At 50.1% G+C, this 17,845-nt stretch overlaps 3 protein-coding genes across 3 annotated transcripts; 2 read left to right on the top strand and 1 right to left on the bottom strand.

Moving 5' to 3' along the window:
• Positions 1-200: 200 nt before the first annotated feature.
• Positions 201-1,819, bottom strand: BO82DRAFT_356518 (homoserine acetyltransferase family protein). Its single transcript, XM_025635747.1, has 6 exons — positions 1,572-1,819; positions 1,018-1,513; positions 840-949; positions 628-775; positions 489-568; positions 201-432 (listed from the first exon to the last, which is right to left on the bottom strand). Exons 1-6 carry the CDS (start codon positions 1,714-1,716, stop codon positions 290-292), a joined length of 1,122 nt encoding a protein of 373 aa, XP_025489546.1. The 5' UTR covers positions 1,717-1,819; the 3' UTR covers positions 201-289.
• A 771-nt stretch (positions 1,820-2,590) lies between these two features.
• Positions 2,591-3,820, top strand: BO82DRAFT_356517 (flavin reductase family protein). Its single transcript, XM_025635746.1, has one exon. The coding sequence runs from the start codon at positions 2,804-2,806 to the stop codon at positions 3,587-3,589; it is 786 nt and encodes a 261-aa protein (XP_025489545.1). The 5' UTR covers positions 2,591-2,803; the 3' UTR covers positions 3,590-3,820.
• Positions 3,821-5,045: 1,225 nt separating this feature from the next.
• BO82DRAFT_376496 (putative C6 transcription factor) lies at positions 5,046-17,228 on the top strand (the record flags this gene model as incomplete). The annotated part of the gene is made up of 13 exons (XM_025637527.1): positions 5,046-5,161; positions 5,245-5,294; positions 5,361-5,693; positions 5,768-5,859; positions 5,928-5,976; positions 6,056-7,054; positions 7,115-7,215; positions 7,268-7,946; positions 8,001-8,687; positions 12,621-12,709; positions 15,126-16,421; positions 16,458-16,628; positions 16,713-17,228. 13 exons carry the CDS (start codon positions 5,046-5,048, stop codon positions 17,226-17,228), a joined length of 5,178 nt encoding a protein of 1,725 aa, XP_025489544.1.
• Between the last annotated feature and the right edge of the window lie 617 nt (positions 17,229-17,845).

The raw sequence follows: 17,845 nt of genomic DNA, 5'->3' as shown, positions 1-17,845 counted from the left end.
GGAAAGGGAGGATTAAAAGAGAAAGTAAGGAAAAGTGGCTGGAACTTGCAACAGCTGCTTTGATCGACTCGGGGTTGGAAATGAGGAGGCGCTTGAAGGTTTATCGCCGGCCACCAGATCAGCAGCTGATTCAGCATTCCAGCCCCATCACGTGCGAGTGGATGATGGTTGATTGCGGGAAAGCACAACCCAATTCACTTGGAAGTTCGGTTACGGTTCATAAGAGTGACACTGTTCAAACAACTACCAAGTCACTAGTACTTGCTGCTTGGATCCACCTTAGTCACTACTACTGCCCTCCCAAGGTCATAAACTTGAGTTTCTCCCCCAACCTCTCTCCGATAGAAGAGGTTTCCCCTTTGAAAAAATCGTTCAATTTCTTGTCCAACCAGTTGAGATCATCCTTACTCAATCCGGGACCACCAGCCCAATCTGTTGAGTTATGCATTAGATCAGAGACTCGTTCGGGGTTGTAGGACAAAACTTACGACCCCAAACCGAGGGAAAGATGTCGAGAGTACCAACTCCTGGTGCCATACAGGCAACCTCATACTCCGAGTCCTCAGGCCTGTGTGTTTGGATATGAGTTTCTGCCTCCAGATAACGCACGCAGCACGACACACTTACGGGAAGTATAGGTCGGTCTTTCCAGGCAACACCAAGACTCTTGCTTGGATAGAAGCCATGGCCTTCTCGAAATCTCCGTTATATGGCTTTTGATCTGCCACATTCGCATTCTGCCATGTTTGCAGCATTGTCAGGAGATTGGCTGGGTCTAAAATGCAAGTCCTATCAACAAAGGTTCCTCGGTGCATGCATTCGCACGTGGCTAGGCTGACCTTTCGAGAGCGCCCAGCTCTCCCAGAAGCTCACCATGAAGTCTTCTAAATCTTTGTATCCGAGGGCGGTCTCATATAGCTTTTCCCGGTAGAATGCTTGTGAGAATCCCCTTTCACAGAGGGCACGTCAGAATGTCTCCTGCTCCAGACAAAGGACGGGTTGATCGATTATTCTTACCAGCCAGCATAGCCCCTACCAAAAGCCTTCAGTCCGGTCTGTTTCTCTCTCTCGCTCCATGCCCTATCAGACTGGTCGGCTTCAAGAACACCGGCATTTCCAGATCCTGCTGAAGAAATGTGCTTCGCTGCGAGTAATGCACTTTTCACGCCCTCAAGGAATACCTGGTTATGGAGCGACGTCCTGGCTGAACCGCAGAATGGTACCACCAGATCCATAAAGTCGGGATACTGTGTCGCCCACTGGAAGCTCTGCGCGGCTCCCATTGACCATCCAAGCACTGCACGTAGATGGCTGATGCCTAGATGCTGGGTCAATAGCATATGCTGAGCGCGAACGTTGTCGTAGATGGAGCATTTTGGGAAGGGTCCTTGAATGGGATAATTGGATGGCGATGTTGACTGGCCGTTCCCAAAGAGCGCTGGGATGATTATGTAGTATTCATTGGGGTTCAGGGTCTTGTCTTCTCCGACTAACCAGAAGTTGTCGGAGATCTCTGTGTATATCAGTGTAAATGCATGACTACCTTGGAAGATGAAAATCAAGTCACATACGGCCTGAGAACCAGGAGGGGTAAACAATGGCGGGCGACTTGGGATCTCCAAACGTCTTGAATGCAATGTAGGCGTCGACCAGCTTCTCCCCGCTCTGAAGGTCCCAATCTCCCAGCTTGAAGATCTCGTAATCGTTCTTCGTCATTATATCGGTTGAAGAACTATAGAATCTGAGACTGTAGACTTGCTCGTAGAACAATCACTGTATGGTGTCGGGTCTTGTGCTGATGCTGAAGTGATGGCGATGGGAAAGATGGGGAAAGAGGGGTCGGTCTACAAGCCTTTCCTTGCCTTGTTTGCCTGTCTTTCTCTTATCGGAGCACCTGATAGAGCCATGTTCCCTGCTTGGAATCGAGATCTAGCTACCTACCGATTATCATTTGGAATTGCGATCTTGAGCTGAAGTCTGCATAATGTCACAAGCTTCCAAGCGACTATTCATCGACATTGATGACTAAAAGTCTAGTAGCGTGATCTGTACTAACTATCTGTCCATGGAGATTCTCTGTGATATACGCTCGAACATAGATCTAGTACTGAAATTCGTACCCATATTCTCTGTTGCTGCTGGTCGGTGACTTGTCTAATTGCCATGGGTGTGACCAGAAATTGGACAAGACCAGGATCAGACATATAAGCCTCTCAGCAGTTTTTCAGCCGTGTGGTGTCGCCAGTTTGGACCCAAAGGAAGGGCTTCATCTTCAGCTCCGGTCGATGACAACTTGATAAGCTTCCCAATGCTCCCCCGATTTTCCGTCCCACCGCGGGGTTGGTCGGGACGCTTACAAACGGGAGATGCGGCACGGATAACTTATCGATAGTGGGGGTTTAATGCCACGCTATATCTTTGCTCTCAACGTTCGGGAGTGGCGTGGAGGTAAGAGCAAAATCATGAGACGTCATTGTGGAAATACAGCTCGGTCCTAGCACGGCAACCACACGCCTGAAATCCCGCCTGTCCTTCGGCTGCCAACTTTCAAATCCAGTCCCAATGTACCACCGTGTCTCATCAATTACTTTGTGCCACTCTCTGAAGCCGAAATATTCTCTTGCGTAAGCGATACCCAGACCCCTCCAGTCATGACGCCTCCATGCTTTCCGCACAGTCTCGATAACAATGATCGAGCACCAACCGCTGGTTTTACTAACGCATGTCTAGTGTCCCAAAGAGAATTCCCCGTGCCTACATCCGAGCAAATTGCCCTCCTCGATCCTTTTCTCACTCTTCGAATATGTCCAAAGCCCACGATGATTTCGAGAAAGTTCAGGCTTCTCGGCCGGACTTCAACAGAGACATCCCTGTCACCTTTTCGAAGCCTCCCAAGCCCGACTGGAAGGAGGGAGACGGAGGTAACGATGGAGGCGAGAGTTTGAAGAAGAACCATGTGCAAATCGACCCGTACGAGGAAGGGCGCCCCGTGGCTTCTAATTACAAACTTCTCATCTCCGGGATGGTCCCCAGACCCATTGCGCTCATCAGCACGAAGTCCAAGGATGGGAAGACAGCCAATCTGGCCCCGTTCAGTTATTCACAGGTTATCAACCACGATCCTCCACTCTTTATTGTGGGATTTGTTGGCTCCCTTGACAAGGCGAAAGACACCCTGAAGAATCTGGCAGAGACCGAGGAATGTGTGATTAATATTATTTCGGAACACTTCGTGGAAGCGGCCAATGCGACTGCCATCAACGCTCCCTATGGCGTATCGGAATGGGAGGTCTCGGGATTACACCAAGAGCCGAGTACCATTGTCAAACCAGCTCGGGTCAAAGAATCTATCATGTCCATTGAAGGGAAGCTTGTCGAGACCAGGGAGTTTGAAAGCCGAACGACTCCGGGAAAGAAGTCCAGCGTCCTCGCGATTATTGAGGGTGTCCGGTTCTGGGTTCGAGATGATGCCATCAATGAGGATAAGAGTATTGTCGACCTCAAGGTTCTCAAGCCCATCAGTCGCCTGGGGGGCATTTCGTACGGGCGGACTACCGATGCGTTCGAGATTCCTAGACCACAATTCTAGCCGGCCCGAGAGGAAAGTCGAGTGATACAGGTAGAAGAGGTATAGGTTCCTTGAGTGATGGCTATTGGTACAGCAGCTAGAGGCATGATAGAACAATAGATAGAATTCTCCAAGATAGAGAGGGTCTGAGAGGTTTGACCTTCCATGAAAAGATTTTAGGACGGTCGTATGGGTTCAGGAAATCGTGTTACACGTTTAGACCTAAAGATGTGAAAACGAACGGCATTGTTGACTGCTTGCTACTTGTTCTAAGGTTAGTGGATGGGATGGGAAGGGAGATGAATGGGGAACGGAAGAGAGCCGACCGAGGAAGTGTTTCGCATGGAGGAATCCGCCCGAGGTGGAGCCCCCCCATACGGAGAACAGATGGATGGAGCACAGTTTCAAGTGTCCACTTTCAAATTCCCCCAGACTCCAACCGCGGAGAGTCCAGACCTTCACATCAGACTTCCAGGTGATCGTCTCTCAGCGTCGGGACTGCTCTTCGCTACCCCAGTAACCTCAGCTGAACAAGGAGGTGACAAAATCAAAGCTGCCTCTTATCACACACGCTGTCTTTGAAGGGCGAAATGACAGGATACTGTGGTGACCAAGTCCCGTAATGAGGCTGTAAGGGAAAGAAATACTTGATAGTCACATGGGCTACAGATCCATCGAAGGCGGGACCAGTCCAATTCTCTTTTCCCCTTTCGTTTCAGTCTTTTTTCTTCGGCTTGCTTCTGCCGTCCTTCCATAGAGTCTATCTAGCACAGAGACCTCGTTCCTGTTTCCAATCAGATATCTTCATCCAACTTTTGATTTCGTTACCTGCTTAGCCGGATCGACCGGCTCAACTTGCTTGACTCGGGGTTGTGATCAAGCGATTGATTCTTTGGATCACTACTAAGCGGTCAGGCTAGAATCGCTTGGGCTGCCATTCCTTCAAGTTCTTGAGGTGGCATTCTATTCCGACGCCGCCTGTCTAAGGCAGAAAGGCAAAGTTATTAACTATTAGTCCAAGCGGGCTCTTCTCAACCCGACAACGACTAAGACAGTCATCGCCTGTGGGGGGTCCCTGGGAGGGCATGACCAGGGAGGAACCTCGTACTAACCACTAAGTTAAGTTTCCAACACTACCTAGTCACCCCCTCCCAAGAACAATTCCGCATTTCTTGTTGTCGACCGAAAAGAACACTCGACCCAGCCTCCCCTCGTTAATCTCTGGCTCTCGCCCACCGGGGATCCTGCGATGAACTTGCACCAGTCACATTCGAAATAGCGCCTGTCCATGGATGTTCCCTTCCGTCGAGTCCTTTCGTCCAGGAATCTCCCTCTTTGTCACTCGCCGCGACTTCTATACTCCTAGTCTACGATCCCCCGGCGCATCATCTGCGGGAACGATCGACCGCCATAGAGCTCTCAGACTTAACCATCAGGTGCCCAATGTGTCGTGACGCCGGATGACCACTTGCTCGCAATGAGCCATATCTCTCCTCAGAAGAACGGCGGTAATCATGTTCCCCCTCCGCGACAAATTCGCTTTGTGTCGACAGACGGTCAGCCTCAAACAAAGCGGCGGCGTGTCAACGCGGCGTAAGTTCTACTGCGAACTGTTTAGGTTTAACTCTCTTCCTGGTTGGAATCATTCACTAACTGGTGGCTGGGATATCCTTTAGGTGTTTAACATGTCGCAAGCGCAAGATACGATGTTCGGGTGAACAACCAGGTGAGAAGGAGCCGAGATCCTCGGGGCTGTAACCCACCGCTAACAGGTCGCATTCGGGAACGTAAGTGTGCAAGACTTGCTCCGACTACAACCATGTATGCCAAGGGTATAGCGAGCCAGCAACACATGCCCGATCGCAATCTGATTCCAGTGCTCGAGCCGCGACAGTCGCGTCGTTATCAATCTCGAGTGAGAATACTTCGCGCGTGGCTCTGAAAGTCGAAACTCGTTCCCCAGATCCTCCAGGTCGAGCTACCGTGCCTCCTGTCGAACGCAATGACAAGTCTGTAGCAGAGTCCATTACATCGGAGGTGAAAGAGGCGTTATCTGTCAGGGACATATCTTCCCAAAGAACAAAAGAGCCTGAGCAGCAGACCTTAGCAGAAAGTCCAGAGAGCAGTATGTGACAGAACGTTCCAGCCGTGATTTATGCATGGTGATTGCTCGGTGCTTACAATGTCTCATCTGTCTAGATCGCACTTCTTTAAGTTCAAACGCTCGCACACATGTCCCCTATTTCAGGTATTTTGGGCCAACCGCTATAGTTCCCGGCTTCAAGCAGATGGTTTGAACATCCCCCTCCCCAAATAAAGGGTGCTGGAATGGTCGCGATACTGATCTTCGTGCTTGCAGGTTGTCCAAGTCAGAGGCTCTCGTAAAAGCAATGCCTCATTATCATCAGGTCTGCACCACTTCGCCTGCCAAACGCTTTAATGCGCCACAAGATACTGGCCGTTAACGTACTGATTTTGCACATACAGAGTCCTTATCACCGTTACGAAGTCCCAAATTCCCTAATCATGACATCAACAATGTGGGCGGTTTGCCTGATACCCGTGACAGCCGTGACTATAATACTATTCCGTTCTATGATCGCGATGATCCCCTTCCCGTCAGCAATCTCGTGATGCATCTTTGCGATCTGTTTTTCGTGCATCTAGGGTGCAGCTTCCCTTTCCTACAACGAGACAGGTTTCTACGCGACCTGAAAGATAAGAAGGTTGATACAATGCTGGTGGATGCCACCTGTGCACTGTCTGCTCGCTTTTCTCTCCATCCGCTCTTGAGCCCGCCACAGGCACCTTCGATAGATGGATCCGAACCGGCAGTGGATATGAAGAAATCAAACCGCGGCCAGCCATTCGCTCATAGAGCGATGAGTGCTCTGGTCGATTCACTCTCCTGTCCCACCATTTCCGTTGTGCAGGCATGCCTCTTGCTGGCTTACGAGGAATTTGGATCGAATCATGATAGTGGTCTCTGGATGTATTTGGGGATATCCATCAGGATGGCGCAGGATCTTGGGATGCAGAAAGTCCAGGGTTTGGAATACAATTATGGCCAGAGTGGGGTAACTCCGAACGCTGTGCTTACTGGACAAGCTGGGAAGTTGAGAGATGATCAGTATGATGAACCGCAACCTTCGCCAACACTAAGGAGCCAGCCGCGTGACGCGGAAGGTCGACGTGCTTTGGAACGTGAAAGAGTGGATTCTTTTTGGAGCATCTTCTTTCTCGATCGAGTGATCTCATCTGGCACCGGCAGGCCTGTTACCTTACGCGACGAAGATATTGAACTCCGTTTCCCTCTCCAATCCGAATCTAGGTTACCTAATGGCTGGCCTGCACCATTCCCTCCACTTATACGCATCATACACTTGTATGGCAGAGTGACAGACCTCATCAATGGGATTCAGGATGTCAAGCACGTAACATCTGATACACTGAAGATGCTTGCCGGCATGGAAAGCGACCTGACAGGTAGTGATACCGCGGACTCGAGTTTCCACCACGCAACAGCTAATCATGGTTATGTACCAGGAATATACCAACGTCTATCTCCCAGGCTCCACTTCAACGCCGCGAATTTTCAAGCATATGTCAAGGCGAAAGAAGGAACAAATTTCATACTCTTGCATTTCGTATGCTTGGCCTTCTTTCCCTGAGAGCTCCTCTTGTACTAATACAGACTAGTGGTTCCACACCCTGATAGTCTTGCTGCATCAGCCCACGCTCCTTCATTCTTTTGGAGGGACCATTCAGCATCTATATCCAAACAGCCGAGAATTGTCAATGTCCTCAGCTAAAACCATTGCTGACATCCTCTCTTTTTCAGAGCTTGTTGACGGAAAGAGTTTTATCGGCAATCCTTTCACAAGCCAACCGATGTACATTGCTGCATGCGCTTTTCTGATGGAGAGTGCTTATTACTCCTCGCCATCATCGAGGTCGTGTTCGCCTCCCATCCAACCCCTTTTGACAAATCAATCTAGTGGATTTGTGATGCCCAGCATAGATCCGGCCACCGGCTCTGAACGAAAACCCACCGCTAAGCACATTCTTCTCGCATCTGCGGCAAAAGAGAATTATCAGAGATGCTACAAAGCGTTGAAGGCGCTCGAGACCTATTGGGAAGGTACAAGGTACATTCTAACGGTCTTAGACCAAAAGGCCAAAGGGATCGTGGACCCACTTTTATATACTGTGGAAGAGATGGAAAGTACTGCTGAGCTATCATCTGTCCAGCCACTCGCGGCACCACCATGGCGACGGACGCAGTCGTCTGATGATGCGGTGGGTGCTGGCCCATCAGCGCCGGGCGCAGATATGCCAGCAGAAGGAAGGCGATCACCGAAAATAGATCCGAGTCAAGGTAGGATTTATTATTTGATTCTCTTTACCTCGATTTGAGCTAACTGCCTTCGAGCTATTGGATGGGCTCTTACTGGCGCGACAGACTCTTCGCAGCCGAATCTAAGCCTTCTTTATCAGATGCCTGCACAGACAGAACCTATCCCGGAAAAGCCAACATATTCATCTCAATATAGCCATAGCTACACCAATATACCAGGAGTTCAAGCTAATAGTGGTGGGACTTCGTACTCATACTCACAGACCACAGAGTCATCCCGGAGCACAAAGGCGACTCCAGGGCCATCAATGGCCCCTGCAACTGCGCAATATTCACCCTTGGCATCCTCCGGTAGAGTCACCACGTCTGATGCTAACCTGCTTCTTGGTTTGAATACGGCTTTTCCCGGTTCGACTTCCCGTCCACCTAATTCTCGGTCGGCTTTCGGCCATCAAATGCCTTCTGCTGCATGCGGGCTCGAGGGACACGCACAAGTATATAATTACAACATCCCTTCTACTGTCAGTGACGCTCATACAGGGAGCGGGCACATGATTGCGCAGAGCACTGGGCTGCATCCTGATGCCGGACCTCATGCTGGAAATGTGTTTATTGAGAGCCAGGACGTTGATATGACTATGCTCCAACAGAATGACCAGCTTCCCTTCGCTTTCAGCGGTGAGATACTTCCATGGCTTGAATACCTTCCACAGGACGTTCTCAATTACTTTGGCGATAACCAAAATTATCCGGGCATGCTGAGTCCAGATGACGAAACCTCTCGACCACATTAGCTTGCTATCGTACCATACGATCCCTACGATATTTATGCTCTTTTACACACGGTCTGCACTCCTTCTACCCACTTCAGAGATTAACTCCGAGAATCGCTATAAATACCACAACAGAAAAGAGTTGCTGTGGGGCAGACAGAGGGTTCGCATAGGCGCTTGTACTTTTCCTTATATGTTCTGTACGTCTTCAGCAACAAGCATTGGATACCAGCATATGACCTTTTTGATCTAGAGATTTCTCGGTATTGGGCTTGTTTGTAAATCATGCTTTGGTCGATTTTGATGTCTGATAGATGCCATTCAATGTCTATCGATTCAGCGGGCTGGGTTCTGTTTTCTGGTCTTCTTTCTTCGTTTCTTTGTTTATCCTTTTTATTCTTCTGTTCCTCCTCTCTCATTTGGGTGCTTGTTCAAGTAATATACCTGTACATCCGCTACCAAGTTTTCTTCCTGCCATTTTCCGCAACTGATTTGATTTAATCATTTTAGTCTGACTTCGCTTATACGTGAGTCTGAAAGTAGACTGTGGCATCATGATAGAGCCCAGTGTTGCTCAAATATGCTGGAAGATTACTGCGTCAAAGAAACGAGCAAGTATTGGCATTCAATTATTCTGACTGATTCTGAAACAGTGTCTGAACAGAACACGAAGAGCATAGTGAGCAGAAATTATACTGACAACATTGCAAGCCTAATAGTGACGCCTCTTTGTGCCATTCGCCCAATTGTAACTCACAGACTGCCACTGGCCAGAGATATGAGAGTGATCCGTCATAACCAACCTGAGACATCCTGTGTCATTCTTGTCTAGGCGACCAGGGCCAGAAAGCCGACATGCTCAGGGTGCTTAATGTCTGATTTCTCAGTGTTGCTCTTCAGCTCCTCGTCCCCGCATTCCCTGGAGATATCTCATCTCATCTCATCTCCTATTCTGAGCTACAATCACACCCAAGCCTACAAACTTAGCTAGTCCAGGCATGTCACTTTGCTTGAGTGGCGCTTTAAGAAGAGACGGCAGCGAATATCCCTCTATCCATCATGAACACAACGTCACCTAGCCAACAAGAACCTCACAAAGTCGTCATAAAGCGGTCTATACTTGGTGCGCTTCGATGTTGCGTAATCCACCTCCTTCCCATCGCCATGTCATCTACAATTGTCGGACTGAATATCAAGGGCATATATCTGGGGGCGGACATGATGTCACCTTTCAAATCCGAGACCATAAACCTGGCACTCTTCCAGTTAGCTGCCAAAGCTCATGAGATAATGATTGTTGCAAGCTTGAGTGTGGCTGTTCTGCAGTGTGTCCGCCATGAATTGCTCTTTGGTGGTGGTCTTCCCTTGGGTCTCTTGGGATCAGGGCTTGCGTTGAACAACTTCGGGTATTTCTTCTCGAGAGAATTCTATGGTGGTTTAAAATGCATGGCTATTCATGGTGAGAGATCGCGCAGGGCTGCACTGATTAGCTTTGTAGTCGTGGCGGGCCTGCTAGCTACTCTTGCTGGGCCAGCGAGTGCTGTTCTCCTGGTTCCAAAGTCACAAACCTGGAGCACCGGAAGTACTGAGCTTGTCTTGAACGGATCAGAGAGCGATTATTGGCCTGTTGACTTGTCGAAAGGGATCCCAGACCTCGAGCAACTCTGCAGTGAGCATAACTCAACTCTTCTGGGATTCTGCCCGGCGGGCGGATTTCACTCGTTGTGGAATCACTGGGGGACGATGAACAGCACCACTTTCCAAACCCAGAATGTCCGCTCCTATGCAAAGGAACTGTCCGGTTCTCGGTTTTACTGGCCAGTCTCCAGTCCCCTGTCTCTAATTCCACCCCTCTATTCACTAGGAGACATTCAGCAAGAGCCAAATGGAAGAACATCCCTGATACAACCGCATGCAGCAACCGTGGTAATGCTACAGCGGCTTGCAGAAGATTGGTGGCGGGCCTTCAGTGCGCTGAAAGGTCTTTCGCAGAGTCAAGTTGACGATCGTACTGCTTCGGCTACCTTCAAACATGCTATCACTCTGGCCCGCTGTGCAGCGCCACAAAAGCTACGTGCCTCAGACACCACAGTGTATTTTCCTTCAATACATGGTCAATTTGAGTTTGCCAACAGCCTACCACTCGATGTGGGTAGTCTTAATTCCACTCCCACTGACCACCTACAGTTTCGATGGGTTCATCTTCCGCCCAGATTTGGTGCTGCTAGCATTGCGGGACTATTTCAGACCCCCTGGAAAACCACCAAGGGAGGCAGCGCCGCCAGAGTAGCAATTGGTTGTACAGTACAGGCTGGCTGGGTTCCTGCAACGGTCTTTACTGACAGGTACACTTTCTGGACCGGCTGGTATCCGTGGAATATCCAATATAACAATCGTTCTCCCGCATGGAATCCGATCTCTTACAGCCCGACCAATGGTCGAGTGGCATTCGGTGATAAGTGGCTGAGGTTATTGACTCCTCCTAGCCCCCTTACAGTGGGTGACACTACTAACACCTGGCGACCCTCGACGATTGAAAGCCTCTTTTCGAATGCAGGCTTGGCAACCAATGCGAAGACCGATGAGATAGCTCTCGATGGCTGGCTCGTCAACAATAGTTCAAGCTGGCAGAGGGTCTCTCTAGTGGAGGCCATTGTCTGCAGTGTCATTCTTGATGGCCTCAGCCGAACGGGAAGTCATGAACTGTTTATCGAAGACAGATCGGCGATTCAACCTTCGACTACCACCCCCTCCCCCCTAGCGAATCAGTGACAATCAAAGCAGAAATGGAAATAAGTGGCTTTTCACTCCAAAGCTCTCTTGCTGGTACTCTCGCCATGTCAGTCCTCTTTGCCCACATGGCGATCGCTACTGGCCATATCATCTACCTCATCCTAAAAAGACACACGTCGGGCAGCTGGAGTTCAGTCGGAGAGCTCATTGCTCTGGCGCACAATTCTCCGCCAGCGTCTGGTGTCTTGACCAATACTGGAGGGGGGATCCAGAGCTCGAAGACCTTCGTTCACCTAGCAAGGATTCGTGTGGCGAGAGCTTTTGACCCCTGTGGACAAGGCCGCATTGTACTGTTCTTCGATGGGCATGCGCCCTCTGCTGAAATCTGCGGCGATTCTTCTGGAACTGAACTAGTTGGCATGTATACCAGCTTGCTCTATCACTCGTCCACACCGCAAAATGAGCATCACACAGGCAGGAATACCTCATCATCTACAGAGGATAGTATTTGGGGTTTATCACATTCTACTGAGGGGTTGGTCTCAGCCAGTCGTCGCGTGGCCACGGTGACTACAGCTCTCGTGCAGCCTGGACGCTCATACGCTTGAGAGATATGTGTGTGCTATAGCTGTACAGGCTGTAGGTACCTAGATTGTAGAAGATATCAACTGCATCTGTTGGACTCTTGGCATAGGGACTCCACTCAGAAGGCCTGGCGGGTCCTGTCAAAAAGACCCTGTATGTCTGATTTCGACCTTTGTATCGAAGATCTTTGAATGAAACATGTAACTAAGGGTCAAGGGACAAGCTTTTACGCGGTAATCTATGTACTTTGTCATACCCAAAATACAGTCTTACGGGTAATTTGAAATTAACAGTACGCACTAGCAATGTCGCTTTGTGCACGGACCCACTCTTATTGTCCCTACTTTGGCATCTTTACTTCATCCCTTCCACCGTCAAACTGTTCGTTCTCTATGAGCAGCACGAATGGCTAACACTCCCCTGTATCGCCAACTCGGCCGACTGCCATTCTCTGCGGTCAGCATTATAGGCTGCATTTATCTCATCTTATGTCTCGTCTTCCTTGGCTACTACCATAGCTCGAGCTATCGCGATCCCACGTCTTTTTTCTTCAATCCCAGCCGTGCCTATCAGAAACAATATTCTTCCACACGGATTGCGCAAGCAAAGACGTTTCTTGCCTCTGCCGGCAACTTGGCACCCCCGACCAGACAGCACCAAGAGCCCCCAGCGGTGTGCGTGGGAATAGTAACGGTTCGTCGAAGGGGCGACCAATATGTTAGATTGACAGTAGCGTCTCTCCTGGATGGACTCAATGAGACCGAAAGAAACAGAATGCTTTTATACCTTCGTGTTGGCAACACCGACCCGAAAGAGCATCCTATCTTCTCCGAGACGTGGGTGGAAACGCTACCCGATCGTCTGTTAACGTATTCGCAAGATGACTCCGACTTCGGACAACTACGAGCGTGGGAGGACGGTGGCTGGTATCGAAACAAGACCATCTACGACTTCACAACCTTGAAGAAGGACTGCTATGCGACTGGCGCCGACTATGTCGCAATGATAGAAGATGATACCCTGGCGGTCAAGGGCTGGTTTCCCTCTGCCTTGCAAGCTCTGGACACTGTGCAGGAGCAGGCTGCACGTCTAGGTCAAGAGTGGATCTACCTCCGGCTGTTCTACGTCGATGGCCTCCTTGGCTGGAACTCGGAGGAATGGCCGCAATACTTAGCGTGGTCCTTCATTATTTGGGCGCTACTTACAGGAACAATGGTGGTCTTCAAGACACGAGTATTCCCCACGCAGCTCCGTCGATTCCCGACCAGTGCCATCTGGCTTGCATCGTCCCTATTAATACCCGGTGCGATTCTGCTTTTCTTCATGTCCGGTCGGCAAACGACGTGGCCCATTGCCCCGGGAGTCCATGAAATGAACAAATATGGGTGTTGCTCGCAGGGTCTTGTTTTCCCTCGAGCGATGATACCTCGCTTCCTGGAGCAGACTGACTTGACGACTGACTGGTTGGTTGATATGATGGTCGAAACGATTGCTGACAGCCAGGGCTGGACGCGCTGGGCTGTGGTTCCACCGTTACTGCAGCATATCGGCGCGACGAGTTCCAAGGGATATGGGTTTGACAGCTCCGCCAAAACGATATGGAGTTTTAGGTTTGAGGAATATGATCAGTAGTGCGTCTTTAGGTCTAGATAGGGATCTTGTTACTCTAATCAACTTTTACCCACCGAAATACTGCTCGGCTTGTCAGGGCAAGTCAACTCGGCGTAAAGCACCTCAAATATCGACCAGTTGAAAAGTGACAATATCCAATGTGATAAGGTGCTACGTCTGGTAGCTGGACATCTACGGCACTAGAAGATATAAGAGTCATTATGTGTTGACATTACTGATGAATGTCCACCGGCTTGAGACTATCTCAGGCCTAAGCATCCAAACGGCGGTTTGCTGAGAACGTTTCTCCGTTGGATGTACTGTACTTAACCCAGCGGCGTGGCACGGATGATACTGGAAGACCTTCTCTATTGTCACTCCTCATGCCACATAATTCATACACGTACATGCTTTGGTTCAACAGAGAATGAGAGGATGCGCCTTCCATTGATTGATCAATTGAAAACATCAGAGTTTCGACGCTCTGGGAGGTGTCTAGACTACTCGCTAAATTTACCAGTCTGTGACGTCGGTAAACAGCCATCCCTTGGTTTGCTATCGAGGTTGCTGCGGTGGCAACCAGAGGGGTGAGACAGTGTGGAAGGTTTACTTGAAATCTCCTGGGGATTAAAAGAAGGTAGAAGTTGAGTTTCATTGGGTATACTTGGGCAAATATTTTGTTCACATCTGGTAGCGAGCTCCGCACGTAAATATAGCGTTATTGTGGGGCGCCATTTTTGACAGGAGTGTTAGGATAGAGCGGACAAAAGAGTTGAGGTGATCCGGGTACGAAGTTATTATTAACAATGGTAGCAAAACATCTGAAGGAACTCTTCATCTATTGTCTGCGACCGTCATAGTCTATAGAGGCCATGAGCGTTTGATTGTGGACAGGTGTAGCAAAACCTGATGACAGATGGTTGTATAGTTACCGGTCTAGTTGTCTAGAAGACTAGTTACTCCAGGCTAGTCTATCGAGTAACTCGATCTAGTTAGTGGTTGCCCGGCACAACCAGGCGGTCAAGCATCAACTAACAACACACCGACTGATGAGGATCAACATCATGCAGAAGACTCTTTTAAAATAACAATCGCAATCATGTATCCTTGACTCTTCGCATTGGAGGCATTTTCTGTGATACATCTCGAGTTGAAGTGACCGAATACCTACAGTGTGGCTGGTTCACGAATCCACAATCCCCGGAACCCTTGAACTATAACTATTGGGGCAAACTGTGCTGATTCTTACTGGTGCTCCGATAACAAGTGGGATACCATTTCTCTTATTCTTTCACATTCCAGTTCCTGCATTTGCTTTCTTCTTTAGACTTCTGGCCCACCAAGGTCACCAATGGAGAACCATCCTTATGGCGGTCAATTTACTGACTACGCAGAACTCCCAGACGAGGAATCATTACACCCCTCTTCTTCAAGTCCTTACGATATCGCGCACTCCTCGGGTTTCATTTCCCCAATCAATCGAGCCATTTCGCAAGAGTTCGAGCATCATGACGACGGCAGTTCTCTCATGGGAGACGTACAGATGCTGAGTCAAGACGGATATCAATCTTCCGGATCGTCGGCACGCCACTCCAGCGAGAATCTCGGCGTATACCTTGATGAGGACCAGGCTTGTATGAGCTCAGGAGAATCCAGCCGCTCTTCGATATCATCGGTACCTCCATCGGTGTACACAAACATGGCAGAGGGGGTGAAAGCACATGGGCACCGACAGTCTCATCCGTGGGACAGCCACGATGGCATTCATGCGCTTGGAAGGATCGATGGGACCTTACGGCCGATCTCTGCGACCCGGATGAGGGAAGCTGCGTTTAGGAAGCCAAGCTCAGTCAAGGCCATGCAAATGCATACCGAGGATGAGCGGGACGATGAAGCCTTCTTGAACCCGCCGAAGCGCCGGGCGGCTCACCAACGCTACTCGGACGCTTCGATGCGCTCAGTGGGCTCATCGCCGTCGCAGAAACCTCAGTTCTACTCACCCACCGGGTCGGCTGCCAGCAAGCAGAAAGCCAAGGACGAGTACCCGCTGGTCCTGTTGCACTGTAACCTGCTTCCACCATCGCTTCCAGTAGCCGGCGCAGCGGCTTTTCACAATCAGAAGATCGTCAGAGAGGTGCTTCCCCCTGTCTTCTGGCGTCGATGGAAGCTGCTAGAGGAGAAGGCGGGCTCCGGTGTGCTCCGTGAGCGTGGCGTACTGATTTCACATCCGGAAGATTTGTATGACTTGCTTGAGGAGCGGCTGTTGGAGAGCCTGGAGCTGCAGCGCCCGCGCCTAGATCACGGTCACTTTATCGGACATGACGAAGCTGTGTCAGAAAAGGGAGACTGTTTGGAGAAGGAGGACAGCGCGACAGACGAAGAGGAAGGGGAGGCATGCCCGGACTGTGGCGGTCATGTGGTCCGGCATGGCAACGCCGGGCGGAAATGGGAGATTAAGGTGTTTGCAGCCAATGGGCTGATGCGAGCTGGAGCTTGGGCTGCTGCTTGGAAGGAAATGGAGAAGGTGGACGTTGAGGTCGGCGTGTGGCTGCCATCAGAGATCCGCAGGGAGCTGGAAAAGAGGCTCACCGGAGTTGATTATTATTCCTGCCAACTGGACCCCCGACTGCAGGTGCCGCAGCTGCAGGTGCCCGGCACCGACCCGGTCATTCCCGCACACCCGCAGGCCCGGCATGCGCGGACGTCAAGCTCAATCACAGCTGATCACAGATCTTTCTCACTCGATGAAACTGAAACACAATCGCCCCCGGCTATCAACAAGCCTGTATCAGTCGTGAGCCGACCGCCGAAGCCATCTTTTTCTCCGCAGTTGAACGATGATATCGACATGCAAACATTGTTGGTCAATTACATCCGCGTGTTGGCTAGCGACCGGCGCAATGTGGCCATTGCCATTCTGAGCATCCTGATGGTATTTTTCGCCATCCAGTCGGGCTCCCAAGTGAAGTCTTCGGCTCTCCGTCCATTTCCTCACGATTTCGTGGAGAATGAACCTCTGCACCTTCCTGACACGTCAGTCAATCAAGCTGATAGCACCATTCGCGACACTCCTATTGCCTGCCAGAGTCAAGCCACCGAGAGCACAAACAGCAATATCAACGCTGAGACAGCGCCTCTGTCGGTGAGTAGCATCCCAGATCCAGCGAGCATGAGCGTTCTCCTTCCCGCTGTATCTGCGACTGTCGCTGAACCAGCGCTCATGTCTGTACGCGACATATCAGAGCCAGTGGGCGATAGTGTTCAATCTGCTGTTTTATTAGAGGCCGTTGCTGAAGTAAACCCCACGCCTGCGGCTGACATCTCAGAATCTGTGAGCATGAGCTCTCAGTCTGTTGCCTTATCTGAAGCCATTACCCTGGTTGCATTGTCCGAACCCGACAGATCACATCATGGGTCGGATGCAAGCTCTCGGGCGAAAAGTCTTTTCACTCACTCCCAGGCTCAAGAGCAACTGCCTGAGTTTCTCTACCCAGTAGTAGAGCCATCGACAAAACGGATTACCTCGATCAAGCAGATGACTCCAATTCAGGATAGCTTGAGCCCGATCACGGAGAAATTGATGGGCCAACAAATTATATGATGATTATGATGATGGTAAATGTAGAAATGCGATCCATGACCGAGATGAGATTGATTAATGTGTGCATTTGTGCGGCAAGGCACTCCGGCTCCTCATTCTTGTGGTTGTTGCACGCTTTTCCTGTTCTCCACTTGTTTCCTTTTTACTCTTCCAATGTTGTTTTTTAAGCCCATGTACTGTATCTAGTGCTTGCCGTATTCCTTGGCCAAGTTAAATACTTTGAGTGTGATCAATTCAATTATCTAGACAATAATTGCCGGGCTGCCAAGCATGCGGTGTGATAAGTGGGATTGGCATGGCTCGTTCTGGTGAGATCCCATCAAGAATAGGATTCAATAAAGGCATTTCGACTTCCCGCCTGCCGATCATCTTCCAGGTTTTTACTTTTTGGCCCTCGGTTTAACCCGAACAGCTCCAAAGGGATGCTCTTGTCAAGATAACTGCTGCACGCCTTGCAGCGCCCATCCGAATGAACCCTTACGAATCCCGCATCTCACCATGGCCAAATGGCAGGCCATTCTACTTCTACGCCCAATTCTAGTTCCTCGAGTCAAACCCCTCCAGTCCCTCTCCGCATATGGCAGGTCATCATGAACTCACGCTGAGGCATTGAAGGA

Source organism: Aspergillus uvarum, assembly GCF_003184745.1.
Source record: "Aspergillus uvarum CBS 121591 unplaced genomic scaffold BO82scaffold_47, whole genome shotgun sequence".
NCBI classification, from domain to species: domain Eukaryota; kingdom Fungi; phylum Ascomycota; class Eurotiomycetes; order Eurotiales; family Aspergillaceae; genus Aspergillus; species Aspergillus uvarum.
The sequence above is the reverse complement of the archived record's forward strand: the minus strand, read 5'-3'. Positions and strand labels throughout refer to the sequence as shown.

Bases quoted from the DNA above. Each gene is read 5' to 3' on its own strand.
- BO82DRAFT_356517 (XM_025635746.1), top strand. From the start codon at position 2,804: ATGTCCAAAGCCCACGATGATTTCGAGAAAGTTCAGGCTTCTCGGCCG.
- BO82DRAFT_356518 (XM_025635747.1), bottom strand. From the start codon at position 1,716: ATGACGAAGAACGATTACGAGATCTTCAAGCTGGGAGATTGGGACCTT. The intron at 950-1,017 runs GTAAGAATAATC...CCTCTGTGAAAG, and splicing joins GGTAGGGGCTATGCTGGCTG to GGGATTCTCACAAGCATTCT. The intron at 776-839 runs GTCAGCCTAGCC...CTTGCATTTTAG, and splicing joins GAGCTGGGCGCTCTCGAAAG to ACCCAGCCAATCTCCTGACA.